Source organism: Toxotes jaculatrix, chromosome 8 (genome assembly GCF_017976425.1).
Source record: "Toxotes jaculatrix isolate fToxJac2 chromosome 8, fToxJac2.pri, whole genome shotgun sequence".
Classification (NCBI taxonomy): Eukaryota; Metazoa; Chordata; class Actinopteri; family Toxotidae; genus Toxotes; species Toxotes jaculatrix.
This window is the reverse complement of record NC_054401.1, coordinates 4,440,455-4,458,698: the sequence shown is the minus strand read 5'-3', so window position 1 is coordinate 4,458,698 and position 18,244 is coordinate 4,440,455. Positions and strand designations below refer to the sequence as shown.

At 43.5% G+C, this 18,244-nt stretch overlaps 3 protein-coding genes across 3 annotated transcripts; 2 read left to right on the top strand and 1 right to left on the bottom strand.

The window, feature by feature from the left end:
* Window positions 1–1,778: 1,778 nt before the first annotated feature.
* Window positions 1,779–2,935, top strand: LOC121186335 (transcription factor HES-7.1-A-like). Its single transcript, XM_041045029.1, has 3 exons — window positions 1,779–1,823; window positions 2,051–2,146; window positions 2,313–2,935. Exons 1-3 carry the CDS (start codon window positions 1,779–1,781, stop codon window positions 2,856–2,858), a joined length of 687 nt encoding a protein of 228 aa, XP_040900963.1. The 3' UTR covers window positions 2,859–2,935.
* Window positions 2,936–7,766: 4,831 nt separating this feature from the next.
* Window positions 7,767–8,992, top strand: LOC121186282 (transcription factor HES-5-like). Its single transcript, XM_041044971.1, has 3 exons — window positions 7,767–7,852; window positions 8,053–8,139; window positions 8,247–8,992. Exons 1-3 carry the CDS (start codon window positions 7,808–7,810, stop codon window positions 8,757–8,759), a joined length of 645 nt encoding a protein of 214 aa, XP_040900905.1. The 5' UTR covers window positions 7,767–7,807; the 3' UTR covers window positions 8,760–8,992.
* A 1,117-nt stretch (window positions 8,993–10,109) lies between these two features.
* Window positions 10,110–18,209, bottom strand: notchl (notch receptor, like). The gene is made up of 11 exons (XM_041045346.1): window positions 17,782–18,209; window positions 16,498–16,642; window positions 15,702–16,031; window positions 15,150–15,370; window positions 14,422–14,746; window positions 13,570–13,745; window positions 13,270–13,331; window positions 12,892–13,015; window positions 11,835–11,932; window positions 11,351–11,682; window positions 10,110–11,157 (listed from the first exon to the last, which is right to left on the bottom strand). Exons 1-11 carry the CDS (start codon window positions 17,831–17,833, stop codon window positions 10,647–10,649), a joined length of 2,376 nt encoding a protein of 791 aa, XP_040901280.1. The 5' UTR covers window positions 17,834–18,209; the 3' UTR covers window positions 10,110–10,646.
* Window positions 18,210–18,244: the final 35 nt, after the last annotated feature.

The window sequence follows — 18,244 nt, the reverse complement described above, 5'->3', positions numbered from 1 at the left end:
CATGTTATCAAGCCGTTGAATAGACAGATCCAGTGGAAACCGAGGAGCGTGTTTGGTTATATAATTAACTGCAAATTAGTGAATTTTCACCAAAATAAGCAAAATATCAACCAACCCAATGAGATAACATCCGTTCAGGCTCAAGGGGAAAATATAAATATGAAAACAAATTTATAGTGACACAATAAAACTCAGATCCTGCTCAGAAACTTAAAGGTGTATTTACTTTCTATGTTTCTTTGCTGTAAAGGGAGGTGTTTTATCGTTTAGTGCAGCTGTTTTACGCAGTTTAATGAACAGGCCACTCCTTTAATCAAAAGGTTAAGATGAGCTGTGGCGTGTGGAGTTAAATACAATGGGATTATAACGATGTGTCCGAGTTATAGTTAAAGACTGTTAATTAAAATGCACCGGCGAAGGACCCCTGAGGCTCCGCGGTCTCCAGTTTGGGAGCCACTGGTTCAAACGTTAACGTGTGCGTCGTCGCTGTCACTCGCCTTTCCCACGGTCGCCAGGAAGCATCAAAGAGTCTTTCATAAGCAAATGTCGAACAACTGCGGCACTGAACGACGAGTCAGCACGAGACAGTGGCCCAAATGGCACGCGTGGGCTATTGTGACGGCGGAGGTGTGAATGCAACTGTTAACCACCGCTACGCCTTCACCCTGCGGGCTGCCTAACAAATGCAAAGGTGTCAGCGGTGGATGGCAAGGTGTCGGCACTCGCCGTACATGATGTCAATAGAAAGGAAAGATTAAAAAGAGAGACAGAAGCATTAAGCAGAAAAAACGTGACTCGATTACCTGTTAGAAAGTGACGCGGATGAGTTTTGTCTAATAAATGATTTTGGCGCAATGATAAATTGGCTATAATTTCTAATTTTGGCAGCTGAAGTCTCGCAGTGTAGGCGCATTAATAAACCAGCAGAACAGATGGATAGACGTGTCAACTCATTCAGTGACTCGCACCTGAAATGGTACATGCAGCACAAATGGTTTATGTGCTCTCAGTGGCACAGCTGTACTGACCTTTCCTCATCCAAGTCTCCTCTTTGTCCAATCTTATATTAGGCTACTGATCTCACAGGAAAACTGAGAATCCTACTGGAGCAACCTGTAACATGGGATTAAAAAACAATATAAAAACATTAAAATCAATATTAAAATTCTCATACATTTCCCAATGAATCATCCAGATTAAACGACAACATAGCTCATTTGTAACTGTAACACATAAAGGCGTTTTCTGAACTGGAGTCAGAGGAAAAAATTACCAGATACCAGATTTTTCACATTAAGCGCTACTGATTTCATTCAAACAGAAGTCAGTGTGAATATAAATGTTCTACATTTTGAAGTACCATTTCAAATCCCGTACTGTCCTGTCATTTTACGCCCGGGTTTTTACGCACGGTTTTCCGCGTAATATAAAAGATTTCATACTCTTCTGATTTCATACTCTTATCTGATCAAGGTTTTAATTCAATAAACTGTAGGATAAATTCGCTTAATTCCACTTAAAATAATCTATATTACTGGACAAAAAAACAAAACAAAACATGGGATTGTGAGGAGGGGGTTGGTGATTGGAGGGGTGGCTAGGGGGGAGTGAGGAAGGGTTGTAAAATTTGGGTGGTTTAGGAGGAGGAGTCTGAGGGAACTGGCAGGGAGGAGATAAAAGTAGCCTTCTGGAGCCAAGAGGGTCATTACCTGATCAGCAGACTGTGAAGGAACCTCTCTAACCGCTGGATGAGGACTGACTTTGGACCATCAGCTACCATGAAACTGTTACACCAAACGGAGGATGCAACAAACGACAGAAAGGTGAAAAAAAGATTATACAACTGCTGTTTTCACTCAGATACAACTATGGTTAAAATTATTTAGTTTAGCAAAATTACACTTTTAAACTTTTGAGCAAATGTCCCAAACATCACTGACCTCAGTGCTGGGAGAAAAAAAACTTTTTAACCAGGGTCAGTTAAATTGAATATGCCACCACTGTACATTTGGGTCGTCCCCCTCAATGTTTTCTTTTTTGTTTCTTTCAGTTCATAAAATCTCAGGTGGAGAAACGTCGAAGGGAGAGGATGAACCGCAGTCTGGAGCGTCTGAGGACCATGTTGCTGCAAGAACCACAACAATTGGTAAAAAAGAAAATCTTTCAGTACAATTGTTGCTATTGTGAGAAAAAATATTGTTGTTTCTGTAAACATCTCAGTTTTTTTTAAATGGAACTATTTTAGGATGTGTGTCCAGTTAAAAAGCCTCTTACTGCAGACTCCATTAACTCATACTGGTGTTTTCTTGCAGGGTGGGACTCAGCACAGAGTGGAGAAAGCTGAGATTCTCGAACACACAGTCCTCTTCCTCCAGAACACTGCCAAAGGAGACAAGACGAGAGCTGGAGATGGCGGCGGAGGCCAGAAACACTCCTTCCAAGACGGCTTCTCCACCTGCCTGCAGAGGGCTGCTCAGTTCCTGGGACCCGAGGGGAAAGGCTTGTGGCTCGGAGCAGCACTGGATGCATGTTTTGCTGCTCGCTTTGCCCGTTCAGACTCTGATTCTGCAGGCGTCCAGAGAACTGAGGCCAGTTCCTCCTCCAACTCTCTGCCACAGACAAAGTCCATTCTTCGGATGCTTAGGCAAAAGTCTAAGCACAGACTGCATACACGAGCCGTCGGTGTGAACAGTTCTGTTCATCCCTACCGACTTCCAGTCCAGCAAGGGTTTCCCAGAGTTCCCCAGCAGCCTCAGAAACAAAGTCAGTTGAAGATCAGGGTGGCGAGTCGAGCAAGCAAACAGAGCCCGTCCCAGAGCTGCCCAGTCAGCCAGACTTTGTGGAGGCCCTGGCCCTGATGATCAGGCAGTGACCTTTGAAACTTGAACTTTCAATGACTCTGACGACTGATTCATATTCACTGGTGCCACCTGTATTGTTCCTTACAGAATATCTGCATTGTACTCTTGTGAACAATGGTCTTTGATAACTCCTAACCTCAAAGCCTGTAAATAATGTAAAAATCTCATTTGTACATGTACTGTATGTGTGATAGAGTTGACTCACTACTCTTGTTTAATGCTTCTGAATGAGCTCAGTCAGTGGGGCAGCCATCTATTCTGCTGACAGGCACAGGGACTCAGACCCAGACTGGGACAGGCGTGAGCTGGATCATGCGGCTGAACTGAGCTGTCCTGCCGGGACTGCTGCTGTGCTGAAGAGCGAGTTTAGAGGTGAGTGTTATGGAGCTGAAGAGTCTGCCTCCTCCTTCATATACTGCTAAAACCCTCTGCTACACCCGCTATCATGATTCAAGAGCGTTGATACTGAAGTGGATAATGATTGAGTGTCCATCCATCACATTTCCAGGTGTGGGACCTCAGGGTTTGAGGCTGAGGGAGCCCCACGCAGCATCTCACATTCACCTGTGTGCCACAATGTCTGCTGGCATGAATGACATCTGTGGCTCTGTGTGCCATATGTCTTGTATTCTCTTTAAATATATATCTTGTCTATTTTGCACACTAATTTATTCTGGATGTCTCCCTATGGTGAGCGGTATTCTTTTTTATAAGAAAAATAAAAACATTTGTTAAAATGAACACGCATGGTGTCTGAGCATTTTTTATGGGCTGCCTGTGACAGCTCTTTTTAGTTTGAGTCTTGAGGTGTGAAGCACGGCCTCCTGCAGAGCGACATCCTCCAGGTGTGAAGTCTGACCATGAGGTGAAAAGAGTTCAGTAGCAGTCCTCACTTCAAAGACATCAAAGATGACCCTGTTCACACATTATTCACTCAGCCTTCTTGGGATTAAGCCAGGAAAAAAGATATATAATATCACCCAGTGCTACCTGTGTAAAAGATTTACTGTAAAAAATTAAATAACAAGCTATTTTAACTATTTAACCATTTTACACTGTATTTCCATTCACCTATTCTGCTCTTAAAGCGGCCTGACCAAAATTATTTTATTACTGTAACTGTTTTGCAAGTTCTTATATCATTAGCCTCTGGTCTCATAATAATATGTAACTAAAAAATCTCTGTCAGGTTTGTTTAGATTAATTTTCATGTAGAAACAATGAGAACTAGTCTTAGTTCATGTTACATCACGGCAAAATAACCAGTCACCAGTTAGTACCAGGATGAAGTTGGATTACCACCAGCTCACGTCTGCCTTTGTTTTCATGATGATTAGTATTCATTCTCTCACCAACATTGCCCCTCAGCTGCTCACAGGCCGTTTGTTCTCCACGCGTGTCCGGTGTCGAGTCACAGGAAACAAAACGTGTCTTCACGCCTGCTGTGGCTCTTTGAAGTTCTGTCAGAGGCCTCAGGTTGTCTGGAGAGTCCGAGCTCGGTTGTCCTGTTTTCGGAAAGGAGGAATAATACAAAATCTGGATTATTTGAAACCGGAAAACAAACAAACATTTTACAATGTCAAGAAGCAAAATGATGAATAAATTATTTAGTAAAATTTGTTCATGGGTAAGAGTTTGTCTGCTTGATTAGGCTGAAATTAGACTTTTACCTACATTCAAACTGTGGAGGAGACTACACCTTTGAGTTTGAAATAGATTTGTAAGTGAAACGACAATATTTTTATTTACATTTTTTTTCCTTTCTGTGTACCCACACTTGAAGGGAGAAACTGGTGTCGCTGTAATGGAACAGCATGGGAGACGGTTTTCTGGCTCTTTCTCGTGGGAAAGGGGAAAGAGCCAAACTTCATTTGCACTTTTATTATCTGTTAGAATTAGTACATCATGAAAAGAAGTGTGTGGAGGACCGTGAGCTTTCAGGTTCCCACACACACACGTAGGCTACACACTCTCGTCACACAAATGTGAATTACGCACCGCACTCGCCCCGTCATTTTATGTCTTTTACACATATTCACGCATTGAACTCGTTAGGACTGTAGCGCTACCTCAGTTTCAGCGCATTGTCTCACTAAGAATTCCCAAGAAAATGTATTTTGTCTTTATTACTCCACTGCTCTCTTTGGTTTTATATTCAAATAACTAAAGCCCATGTTCGAAAACCTCCCAAAGCACACTCGAAAACAAGTTCGTTTAATTCGTTTAACTGGCGCCCAGGTGTCGAAAAACCGCTGATTAAATGATTAGGATGAAACCCAGCAGGACTCCCAGAGAACCACTGCAGGCTGGAAGCGTGACTTTCACTGCAGATAACATTGGTTTGGGGGTTGATGGTCACTTTTACTACTGGATATTTAACTTACTTCAGAGTGTCTGTGAATGTTCTCATTCATCCAGGTCATAGTTCTCTCTTTGAAAATTGAATCGAAGGCAACTGGACATATGTTTGTCTGGGAATTCATATGTTTGTCTGGGAACTTCAGAGATATCTTAGGTTTTTCTGGGACAGGTGTATCATGTCTTATTTAATCAAGGCTTGGCGCGTGCCAGGTGCTCTCAATCAATAAATCAGCAGGACACAAATCTCAAGGCAGGAGCGTCTGGTAGAAATCTTACTGACTCTAATGTAAAAGGAAAAAAAAAGGTTTGTAGTGGGGTCAGTCAGTTGTTGAAGTTTTCTCAGCTGGTGGGCCTTTTAAATAAGGTGTGACATGGTCGCGTGCTGCTCTAGCTGCTGCGCGTGTCTGTGCAGGCGATCAAAGGGTTTGAATTCCAGAGTTTACAGAGTCAGATAATACAGAGAGACGGTCTCCTCCTGCACTAAGTGTGTAAAGTAAATCTGTGAGAAGACAGTAGCCATTATCTGGGCGTTTTCTGGATAAAACTCTGTTTCAGCGCTTTAGGATTTTTGAAAGGCCAGTATGAACAGGAGGAATGATTACAGCAAGAAAAAAAAGCTGTTTCAGTGTTCACACAAACACCTGACTACTGCTTCAGGACGCACAATGCAGGACTTGTGTTTATAATGGTATATGTTTTACGTTGTTAGTACTTCATCAACCACTGCAAAAGGAACTGGTTACACGAGAAAGAATGCATGAATATAAACTGTTAAGACGTGACGGGGGCGTGAAGCAAACGGTCACGCGTTTCCAAACTGAATGGCAATAAATTAATGGGGGTTTGGTGGACGCACATTTGCCGTCTGACACGGCAACGTGCAGGCAAATGTCGAGTAAGTGTGACAGTGGGACAGTGTGACGGTGGGACAGCGTCCTCCGGCTCTTTCTCATCACGGGGACGTGGAGCAAGGACGCTTCACCGTCACTTTATTACCTGTTAAAACCAATACTTCATTTGCAAACTGTGCTTGGGCGAGAAGCTGCTCTCAGGTTCCCACACGCACACACGCAAGACGTTCGGAATAATCATTACAGGTTGTGACAAGAGTCAAAACAATTAAGTTAACAGTTAAATACAATCAATCACGTTCATCTGAGTCAGAGCAGCAGAGAATCACAGTCGCCCGTGAAAGGACAGATTTTACGCGCGCAGCGTTTTTTTCCCATGATTAAAACGTGCTGCTTTATTTGGTGCTAGAAATGAGTAGTAAAGGAGATCTTTCGGTAGAGTGTCTCAGAATCGCTCAGTTTGGTTTAACGGGTGTTAGACGTGTATTTACAGCAAACCATCAGCACTAGTTCACGCAAACGTGTAAGTGGCTCCTCCAACTCTCTCTCATGGGAAAATCGAGCAGGGAGCTCTGTTCACACTTTATTACCTGTTAGAATCGATACATCATAAAGAGTGTGGGAGAGATGGATTTCGGGTTCCCACGCGTTGGCCTCTCCAAACGACATCTTACACACACTTTGTCGCCATTTGGTTCAAATGTCATTATTTCACAGGTATTTGCAGAGCCGTGCGTAAAAGGCGGTTTTACGCACGAAGCGTAGTTGGCACGTTCAGTGGAATTTGCAGATTCTTTGTAGTTTAAGAAGCACGCGTTGAATTAAATAATGGATCCACTGAATTGCGCTTTTGTTTTCAACATGGTGGTGTCTTACATCCACAAACAAGGAGAAAACAATTTACCTTGCTTTGCATGAAATAATTTTATATGCGATATTCAGTCATCAGTGAATCTCTGAATGAGCGTTTATTCTAAATGTTTTCTCTTGATTTCTTTAGTCTTTTTTGTCGCTGTTGGCCTGAGGCAACCTGAAACTCGACGTCTCGTTTCGACCTCAATAATAATGGCGCGCGTCACCCACAGTCATTTGTCTGGGCTTCACGCTGTTTTGGCGGATGTTTGTTGCTTTCCCTCACAAATGTAAATGAGCGTCGCACGAGCATATTACACCTTTCACAGGCGCGTGCCGGTCACACTCAGCTGGGCAGCAGCACGTGCTGAGAATAAGTGAGGGGTCCTGTTGGCGCGTCAGCTTGTATTCATCTTCAAATAAGTGTTAAAATATTTTATTAAGCAAACAATTTGAAGTAGAAAATCAACAAAGTTTATTTGATTTACATTATTCACTTTGTTGTAATGTTTTTTTTTAACAGTTTAATCTTTTTTCCCCACTGACGGGCCTGTGGCCAACTCTCAAACTATGGAAGACTCAAACTACTGGAAAATAAAAGAGACTCACAGCAGAGAAAGGGTTAACTTGCAGAGCTAAATGTTTTACAGACATTAACAACTTTAACTAATTTCCCCTCGGGGGTTAATAAAGTTTATCTATATCTATTGAGTTTGGTGACTGGAGTAAAGTGAAGTCTGCGATCGGGGTGGTGGGAGGGGCCTAAAGTTACGCCCACCTCAGGCTTAAAACCCCTCACTGAAGCCTGAGCGGTCACAATCAGCTCTGACTGACAGACTGACGCAGCTACAGTTACCGCTGAATAGTTGTTGGACTACAATCATGAAGTTGCTTCAAGGTTCAGAGGACGCAAAGGCCCAAAAGAAGGTACTTGTATCATTCATGTCTTCACGGAAAATTGCAGATTATTTTGTACGCCATTACACGGTGTGTTGACTGAACTGTCCTGAGATGCACATCGCTCTATATGTAGGACGGAATCGTGGATTTGCAGTAGACTTCAATAATTTCATATTGCAGTCTCGTTTCATTCATTAATTTTATTGTTTCGTTTCTGTTTCCCGCAGATTCTCAAACCTCAGGTGGAAAAGCGTCGAAGAGAGAGAATGAACCGCAGCCTGGAGAGCCTAAAGACTCTTCTGCTACAACGACAGGTAAAGGCCACATGGCTTTGGTGGTCAGCTGGTCCATCCTACAAGATTAAAGGCATTTTAAAGGGAGCCATGGGAACCTGTTTATTAACTCTTTGTTTGTGTCCCAGGAGCAGAATCGACGCAGAGTGGAGAAAGCTGAGATACTCGAACACACAGTCCTCTTCCTCCAGAACACTGCCAAAGGAGACAAGACGAGCGCTGGAGATGGTGGCGGAGGCGAGAAGCACTCCTTCCAAGACGGCTTCTCCACCTGCCTGCAGAGGGCTACTCAGTTCCTGGGACCCGAGGGGAAAGGCTTGTGGCTCGGAGCAGCACTGGATGCTCGCTTTGCCCGCCCTGATTCTGCAGCCGTCCAGAGAAGAACAGAGGCCCCATCCTCCACCAGCTCTCTGCTTCTCAGGAAGTCGTCCAGATCCATTCTCCAGATGCTGATAAACAGGTCCGGACACAGACTCTGCACGCCTGCCTTAAATGTGACAAACTGTGCTCAGACCCGAGGAGAATCACATCGTCCTCCCACAACTCCCCAGCAGCCCCACAAAGCGACGAATAGAGCGAGCAAACAGAGCCCGTCCCAGAGCCACCCGGTCAGCCAGTCTTTGTGGAGGCCCTGGCCCTGATCACCACGCATAAGAAACTGAACTTTTAATGACTCTAACATGCTGATTAATATTCAGACAACAGCGTGTGTTGTCCATTGGTCTTTCTACAAGGACATTTTCAGTGCAATGTATGAAACACGGGCTTTCTGTAAATTCTGATAAATGTGTAGATATTGTAAATTTATGATGATCACATCTAGTGCTGCTGCTGCCTTCACAGGCCAACTCGTGATCATTGTGTCATTTCTTAAGTATTTTTGCACCTTAATTTATTTTGTCACTTGTAAATAAACAAAAGGAAAAAATGACTAAACAATGCGTATGTGTTCACTGATTGTTTCCTGGCACGTGTCTCCAGGAGCCTAGGTGTGGACTGTAAGTGCTGCCTCACGTGAGGATGAAAGGCACCATGCGGTGACATTTCACACAGTTTGACACAAGCTAATCCTCTCTTCGCTACTTCCAAAAACTATAACATACACCCCGGTGACCAAAAGTGAATACCACACATACATTTATATTTAACTAAATAAATAATTTCAGATTGATAAAGGAGCTGACGCCGTGCGTAAAAGCGCTATTCCCGTGCGTAATGTTAAATCTTCCTGCTTTGACATCGGCACCGAGTGAAAAAATGTTTTGCCCGTTTAAAGAGAGATGTAATTAAGAGAAAGAAGCGCTGCTATCCCATTTACTGCAGAGAGAATATGGTGTTTTTGTCCTGCGTAATACTGTAGGCTGCACGCTCCCAGGTCACTGAACTGCAGAGTTGCTCATGCTCACTCTTCTTTCTGTCTGTAACCCATTTGCACCTCAATCGGAGGTGAATGCGCGTGGGAACGCGGGAAGTGTCCCCTCCATGTGCCACCCTTTCCACCGATGTATCAGTTTTAACAGGTAGTAAAGTTGTAAATGCAGCGCCATTTCCCCCTTTCCCACGAGAAAGAGTTGGAGTGGGGGGCGGGGGAAAACCCAGCTGCACGCGCCAGTCTGGATCAAAGCTCTGCATACAACCACAGTCAATCCATGTGGTTTTTATAGCTCAATACATTGTGCGTGGGAGATCTTTTAAAGTTTTAGGACATAACTTTATGACATGCAGCTGTGAGTGTTCAAACACATAGGAACTTTAAATTCTGGTAACATACCAAATATGTCAGGCTGAACTTTGTATTGAATTAGACAAAAAGACATCTATAATTTTTCCTTTTGATATGATTGTGCATATAGGAAATATGTGTAATGTGGAAGAACAGTACAGCAGTGCAGTGGGGGAGTCTGTTGTGAACCCCAACAGTGTGGCTGTCTTGCCATGTTGGGCACATCCACAAAATTCAGCACAGGTGAAAATAAAATTAATTATCTGTATTTTTCACATGAAAATTCACTTTATTGCATGCAGCAACAGGGTTTTGAAATCTTTGTGCAACTATGTACATTATTTCTTTTTTTTAATCATTTCTCCTTCAATATTTCTGCAATAATCAGAATTCAACCTGTTACATGACAAAACAGTGTGAATACGCTGTAGTTCAGTTTCAGACTGGCTGCCAGATTCACCTCAGTTGACTGGAATTCATGTTAGATATGTTCTGTTAGTTACCTATTTGATTGTGCCAGGTAACAGAAAATTTTGAGTTTACAATATCAATATCCCCCCTCCCTCATAAAAAATATAATTCTAATAATTTAGGCAAGGTTGGGTGAAAACTGAAGTGACCCCAGAATGACACTAAATAAAGGTTGGACTTCTTCCAGCTGGGGGCTATTTGTAAGCTTTCTGCTTTGCATTGAGAGCAACAAAAATATTCCTGATGCCAAACTAAAACTCAGTGTCCCTCTGTCGGAGTAGTTTTTTTTTGAATGGACAGGCAGCTAAAATTTCATTTATTTTCTTCCTCTTCTCTACAAGGCTGTTTGTGTGGAGTCAGTAGCATGTTTTGACCTCTCACCTCTAGATTTCTGCTCTGCGCTTGTTGAACTCACTGCTGCTTGTTCTGCTCGACCGGGATTGTCAACATTTACATTGGGCTGGCGATCTGACTGGGCGGCAGCATCTGTGGGAGGTGAAACAACTATTCTTTCTATGGGCTCAGTGGCTGTTCTGTCTGTCACAATAATATAATTGGGCTCTGGCTGGTGGGCACTGGAGCGACGCTGCAATGCATGCTGGGTGCAGGAAAAGGAACGCTGCCGAGGGGCTGGCTGGGGTGTGAGGAAGTGAGGTGTCGCAGCTCTGGGGACTTCCTGATGCCTGTCACGATCCTCGTCTTCCGAGGTCACTTCCTGTAAGGTGCTGATTGGCCGAGGGGAGCGACCCATGACTCTTGGAGGGACCAGGGCTGTTGCTGATTGGTTAAGCTGTGGTCGCCAATTCTGAGGGGAGGGGTACTGCACTCTGTTCATTGACCAATCACTGACAAGACAAGAAAGTCATCAGGGTATTAGACTTGATCCATTCACAGACAGGCTGGCAAATAGTTGTTTTTCTGTCAATGGATTAATCAATTAACTGACTAACTGTCTGATTGTAAACTTCTGATCACCAGAGGGCTGATAAAGAAACACATACTGTTGTCTTTATGTGCACTATATTTATGAAAACGTACTTTTGTGGTGGCGTGGTCATATCCCGATGCCCCACAATCCCAGAGAAGGAGGCACTTCTTCCAGGCAGGCCTTGTGATCCGACCCATGGCGAGTACATCAGAGTGCGGTCCTCCCACAGCATGTCGTTGGCTGAGTCGACGGGGACAGGTCCTCTCTGAATTTGGTGGGCCAGTAGGAGCTCCAGGACCTGATGACGCATGCCCTCTCTGGCCACGTCGATCGGCCGACGCCCCCTTCGATCGTGCAGGTCAAGGTTGGCACCATGAAGGAGGAGAAGTCTGGCGGTGTCATAGCAACCGTGGAGGGCAGAGAGGAAGAGCGGTGTCTCGCCCTACCAGAGACATAATCATAAATATATCATACTAGTGAGATGTTTGAAAGACATTTAATCCAATCTGTCTTACAGTACAAATATGAGTGTGATTCAATGTGATTCTTAATCCCTCTTAATACCAATAGCATGAAGAAACTTTCAAAGCTCACCTTGTTGTCTTGCAGGTCCACAGCAGCCCCATAGCGTATGAGGGTCCTTGTTAGGGAGAGGTGGTTTACTGAGCATGCCCAGTGCAGGGCTGATCTCCCTGAGAGAGACAGTGTGAGTGGAGGTGAGGGGGAAGAAGGGAGGGAGTAAGTCAGCCAATGAACAACCATTACACAACAGAGTCGAGCCCAGATGGTGAAGAGAGGGAGAATGAAGGGAAGGGATGTGGAGATGAACTGCTTCAGCTGAAGCGACAAAGAGATGACAGAGATGGGACATAAACACTGAAAACAGGAAGACAGAGGTCTGGGAGACACCAAAAGCAAGAAGAAGAAAGATGAGCAACAAAGTTAATATGTCCAACGACCAGAGTTTGAGCTCTATAGCACATTAACTTTGTTCTGAGTCGGACGAGGGCAGCAGGGGAGCTGGAGGAGGACGGAGAGGCAGAGATGGAAGCCATGGAGAGGAGAGGACAGGACGGGAGAGGAGGGACACAAAAAGAGGACGTGAGAGAGACGGGGTAAGTTACACCAGTTACTCAACCCCTCAGTGTACAGGTGTCAGAAAATAATGGCTTGCTCATGAGCTGAACATGCTATTTTTGGACTGGTTGCAGTGAAATGTGGTACAGACATTCACGCCCCCCTCAGGGTGAACCGTAATAATCACTTAGCTTCGTCATCACTTCAGAATTTTAATTTGTTTGGTTTATGACCAATTTCAAAACATTAGTTCTGTTAATTATCAAATGCTATAAACATAATATCTGCTAAACATCAGCATGTTAGTCTTGCCACTGTGAGCGTGTTACCATGCTGGTGTTAGCATTTAGCTCAATTTAGCTTCACAGAGCCGTTAGTTCGCTGTAGACTTGAATTAAAAAGCTTTTACAAAATCAGTCTCTGTTTTTCCCCCAATCAATTCATGTATGGAGGTTAAAGCAGAATTTGTCAGGCACCAAAAATTACATGTAAGTGCTGTTTGACTGAGGTTTGTGGTTGAGTCAGACTTTCAGACATCGAAGTAAAATGAGTAACTCTGATGGGGATGCGTTACCAGTATGATCCGTGTTGTTAACTGGTACTCCTGCTCGCAGCAGCTCCAAAACCACTCTGTCCAGCCCGCTACGCACGGCTCGGATCAGAACCACAGACCCATCTGGGCCACACCACTCTGCCGACTGTGAAGGCAACCAAGCCATGATGAATATAAACCTCAGGTAACACATTTAACACAGTCAAACCAAAACAATTAAGTACTAAACAAACACGTTACTTGTTACTTATAGAAATAACAAAAACAAGCAAAATCAAAGAAACAGCAAAAAAAAAAAAAAAACTAAACCAAAACAAAAAACATTAAGACAAGGAAGGAGAATTCACAACATGGATAACATAATATTAACCCTGAAAAGAAAACAAATAGAGGACAGACCTGCTGAGGAGGACTGAGCAGAGGAGGAGGCATGGCGTTTCTCTCCCATCCTCTAGGTGGAGCTAAGGGAGAACAAGAATCATTTAAGGACATAAGAGTTTTGATACGCATAAACACTATGGAAGGATATAGTTTACATGCAGTCATTCACACATACACTGTGTATATGAGTGTAGTGTCTTTACTGCATAAAGTCTTTCCAATTTTCACAGTAAATGCAGGCTGAATTTCAGAATATGTCATGTGGCAATATGATGTGGTTTTAGTGAGAAAATGAATGAGTTGACTGAAAATCCTCACGCTGTATGGGTCTGCGGGGCTGTGAGGGTCCAGCTCGGTAGTGTTTTTGCTCCTGGGTCCTGTGGTCACAGATGGAGGCGTCCTCCTGTCGCCTGGAGCATCTTGCATTGATGTCTTCCATTGAACTCTGGGTAAAGTCTGTGTCACTTCCTACATCCTGGTCCCTCTTGAGAGGCCTGAAGACAAAAGCACAGTTTTTATGTTGCATATTAAAAACTGTTGTGGTCCCGTGGACTTCTCCTTCACTTTTCCTGCCTTTTTATTTTGACTTATGAATCTGCACCACACCCAAACACAAGGGTTTGTTTTTGTAAAATGTAATCAGGCAGAGCACAGTAGTTTTTAAGAAAGTTAACATGGGCCCTGAAACATGGCAGAGAAATTTACCGTGTCACGGCAATGAGCAATTTTAAACAATATTTATGCGAGAGAGACAGGAAACATATGGAGAAAGTTTCTGCCTAACAAAAGTCAATAATCAAATATGTTGAGGTTGAATTTTCTGTCAACTCAGTTCATCAAAATTAATCCTTTAAGCACAAATGTTCACCATAACAGACAGGTTAACATTAACATGGAGAAAACGGCAGAGAGTTGGCTTCTTACTTCCACAGCTACAGGTTTAAATTGTTGTATTGGTATTAGAAAAGTTTTGAGTAATTTCTCTCTTCAGCAGCTGCTGCTGTGAAAGTGGGAAATGTGATGTGAAGTGTTCTGGGACAAAAAGTGACATTCAGTCTTCACAGTAACTCTACAGGATGAACGCTCATTTGTTTTAGAATAAACTAAACTTGTCTGCATGAGATCATTCCTCTGGCAGACAAAACATCCTCTCAAAGCATCTCCTCTCACCGCATTCGAATGGCGTCCTCGCCCAGAGGTTCCCTCCTCCTCTTTTTCTCTGCTTCCTTGGATTTTTTCTTTTTCCTTAAGCTGATCTTGTCTTTCTCCCTACTGGATCTGACCCTCTGCTCTTGGTGGGCTGCGTGCGGTGTCCAGGACTTGGCTTTGCCATCATTGTTGGTGACCGTGGACCGGTGTCTCATCCTGTTATTGCCCTCCCTCTCCGCCCGCTGCTGCCTCACCCTCCTCACCACCAGGAACAAAACCAGGGGCAGCGCCAGCAGCAGGCCAACTGCTATGGCAACCACAGCCCAAAGCCACACAGGGTTTGACTCTGAAAGAACAAATGCTAATGTTAATGTTAAAAAATAATTTCAGCTTTGATCAAACACACTGGCTAAAAAGCAGCCCTGCCATATGACGTTACCTTTGTTAACTCGACCTCCCCTAATCTTACCAAAACCAAAGTATATGTATTCTTTATTTAAAAATTACCATTTTTAATCTTGTGCAACAAATCAACCTTATGGTTTAGTTAGTTCTACATATAAGCCTGAAAATATTTGTACATCCCTCTCTGCTGTATATCTAACAAAACTCAAAACCTGCAGCAGTGACGGACACATCTACACACTGGAAACGGAAAGGTGTTTTATAGCGTTTTGTTTGGATGAAATTCAAAGCTGGATGTGTGTGTGTGTGTATATGTGTGCAGGCGACAGGACATGTGAGCCTACCTTTGACTTCCCCTTTTACCATTTCCTCCTCCCTGCTTCCTATTTCCTCTCGGACACCTCTAATGCCAATGACGGCGTTCAGCTGAGGGAGGGTGTGGAACGAGGTGGTCTTCAGTAAAATTACAGCACGTAGGAAACTGGCTGCTTCGGTGGCATAGGGGAAACAGTTAGAGGGCGAACGGGAGCATGGCCTGTTGTCCACTTGGAGGAAAAGGAGGGAGCTAGGAAAGAGAGAGAGATTGTAGGAAACAGGACTTTTGACATTAGCACCCTCTTACCAAATAAATAGAAAAATCAACAAAACATAATCCTGAGATAACTTGCTTCCAAAATGGAAATAAATAGATATGAAAATTCATATCAGTATCCATGCAAGCCAGTCTGAACTGGGATCAGTTCATGGTTTTCTTTTAAGCAACAAGCTGAAAAGCTCGTGAAAAATCCTAGACTTTGACAGACGCTGCTTTTGTTTTTCTTTTGAAGCTCAGAGAAGGCTGGTCACTGCCACCTCCTCACAGGTTTGTGATTTCAGGTGATTTGTTGTTCACGCACCCATTCGAGTCAGCCGGTGTTGCCTGGGCCAGCAGGTCGGCGAGCTGCTGAGCGTCAAAGTCAAACAAATTCCTGTTGGTGGCGAGGGGGGTGGACCCTCTCAGTTTGAGTGGTGAGTGGAGGAGGACGCTGAGGGCCCACAGCAGGGAGCTGTTGGAGAAGGTGTTACGGTGAGGGATGTTAGTGTGAAGAACCAGGGTGCCTTTAGCCCATAGAGGGCTCTGGTGTGTGAAGCAGTCGCTGCCATCCCATCCACAGGGGGCGCTGTCACATCCCTGCTCGCAGTGGGAGTTGGCATAATGATCGCGGCAGTACTGGATGTGGGCCGGACTGAGAGCCACGATGAGGAGGGATGAAAGGATATAAAGAAAAAAGCAGAATATTAGACAAAACAATTTTTACTTAAGGTGTGCTTACTAGCTTTCTTTCCCCCACCTCATGCTCTTTAAACGAAGAACGTGAGATGTGGTATTCAGCTTTCAAACTGCTATTTTCAAGGTCAAGAATGAACTTTCATTCTCAGAATAGAGATGTTAGTATATGTGCAGGGAGCATGAAGGATCATTACTATTATTTGTTTGTTTTATACTGGCATTAGATGACTTTATGGACAATTCACTGCAAGAATTCAAATTTCATATTAAAAATAAACATAAACCAGTGCAATTGAATACAATTCAAAAGGACAACCATAATTTGCCTGGACAAATAATTCAAAACATTTACTAATAAGCTTGAAATGCTTTTGTAGCTATTCTCATGAAGTCCTACGGAGATGACAACAAAGGTGTTTTACTTGCAATGGCTCCTGTCCTTCAGGCAGTCGAAGCCGTCTCTGAGACACTCGGGCTCCATACATTCTCTGTCACATGACCCGTCTCCAAACTTGTCCTTACAGTTTCTGTTGACTGGACAATGACCCCATGGATCACCAGATGCAGCTGTGGAGACAAACACATAAACTGTGGTCTTTTTAAACAGTTCTTGTGGTTAAAATCTAGAAGATTGTCCTGTAGATGAATTAAGTTTCTATGTGTCTGCCATTTAAACAGCAGGTGAATTGTGTCTTCAGGTCAGCACTGAGAAATGTCAAAGGCAAAGTCTTTGCATCACTTCCACATTCACACGTACATGCACTCAAAGCAAATAAAGCAAAATGTGTTTTATTTCAGTAGGACTTGCATTTTTTTTTTCATGCTCCCAGAACCCGACATTATAGAGTACTGAAACTGGCTGTGCAAACTGTTTTCCCTGTATTTTATCGCAGGACCAGCTCAGCCACTCATTGTTTCAGAGCATTAGCAACTATTCATAACAATGCAGGTCAAGCCATGAAAGGTGGGCCCTGATATGGACCGTTAAAGGGAACAGGAAATGGGACTGACATAAACAGGAAGTTTCCAGGAGAAGCGAATAGCAACAGGAAATGGAATGGGCTGGGGACTTGATAAAGGTCGAAGGTCGTCGCCATAGCAACGAGGAATGTGATGGAGTCGGACAATGGGGTTGGCAGGTGTGTGCGGGGACCATAAAGTCAGAGCAGAAAAAAAAGCATGGACAATAGAGCTGAAATTAGACTTGGTAAGTGTTTTACACTTTTTTTTCACTTGATCAGCAAAGAGGGACTTCCTGGAGCAGGAGGAATAAAAATATAAGTTCTATTTATATAAAGACATACAAGAAAAATAAATAATAAAAGTATGTCAGTAAGGAAATGAAGCGGTTAACATAAAAAAAAACTGTTAGGGAAAAAAGTTTTTCACTTTGTCATTAACAGAAAATTAAAAGATGTTTACAAAATACAAATATGTAAATTTCAAAACATTTAAAAAAAATTATACATTTGGAGAAAAGTTATTTTCAAGGAAATCATTATTCAGTGAAAATACAGGGCTTTAGTATGAACAGGTCATAAGCTAAGCTTAAAAATCAATAATTAATTTAACACAGCTCAGGGAACAGTCATCACTTCTTTCAAACTGGTCAACATTTGGCGTTCAGCTGCACTTTGAACAGGTGCCGTGTTTCATGTATGTATGAAAGAAAGATAAATCTGTAGACAACAGAGCAGCTAACTCACCTCGACATGTCCAGCTCAGTCCCAGCAGAAGAAACATCCTCAGAGCCAACATCTTCAGGCTCTTCAGGTCACCAGCTGTGGGCCTTTTCTTCTCCCCTGCTCAGACGGATCAGAGGTCCTGTCCAGCTGTTTGGTAAACCTGCCTCTGGTCTACAGAAGCTCAGCTGTGACTCACAGCGTTTGTAAATCTGTAACCCCGCGGTGCAGCTACAACCCCGCTGTTCACAGTGAACAGTTAACTCTGAGGGAAGCCGCCCAATTTCATCACCACCGTCACCACGACCAACACCTTCTAACACCACCCAGTCCACTCTGTTCACTCGCTCTTTTTTATTTTTTTTTTCAGAGGCCCTGCGGATATCTGGACAACTTCCTGCCACTGTGTGGAGAAGAATAGGAGGGCAATGACTGTATGTGCATGTGTTTGTGTGTGTGTGCGTATTCAAAGTTCTTACTGAAACTC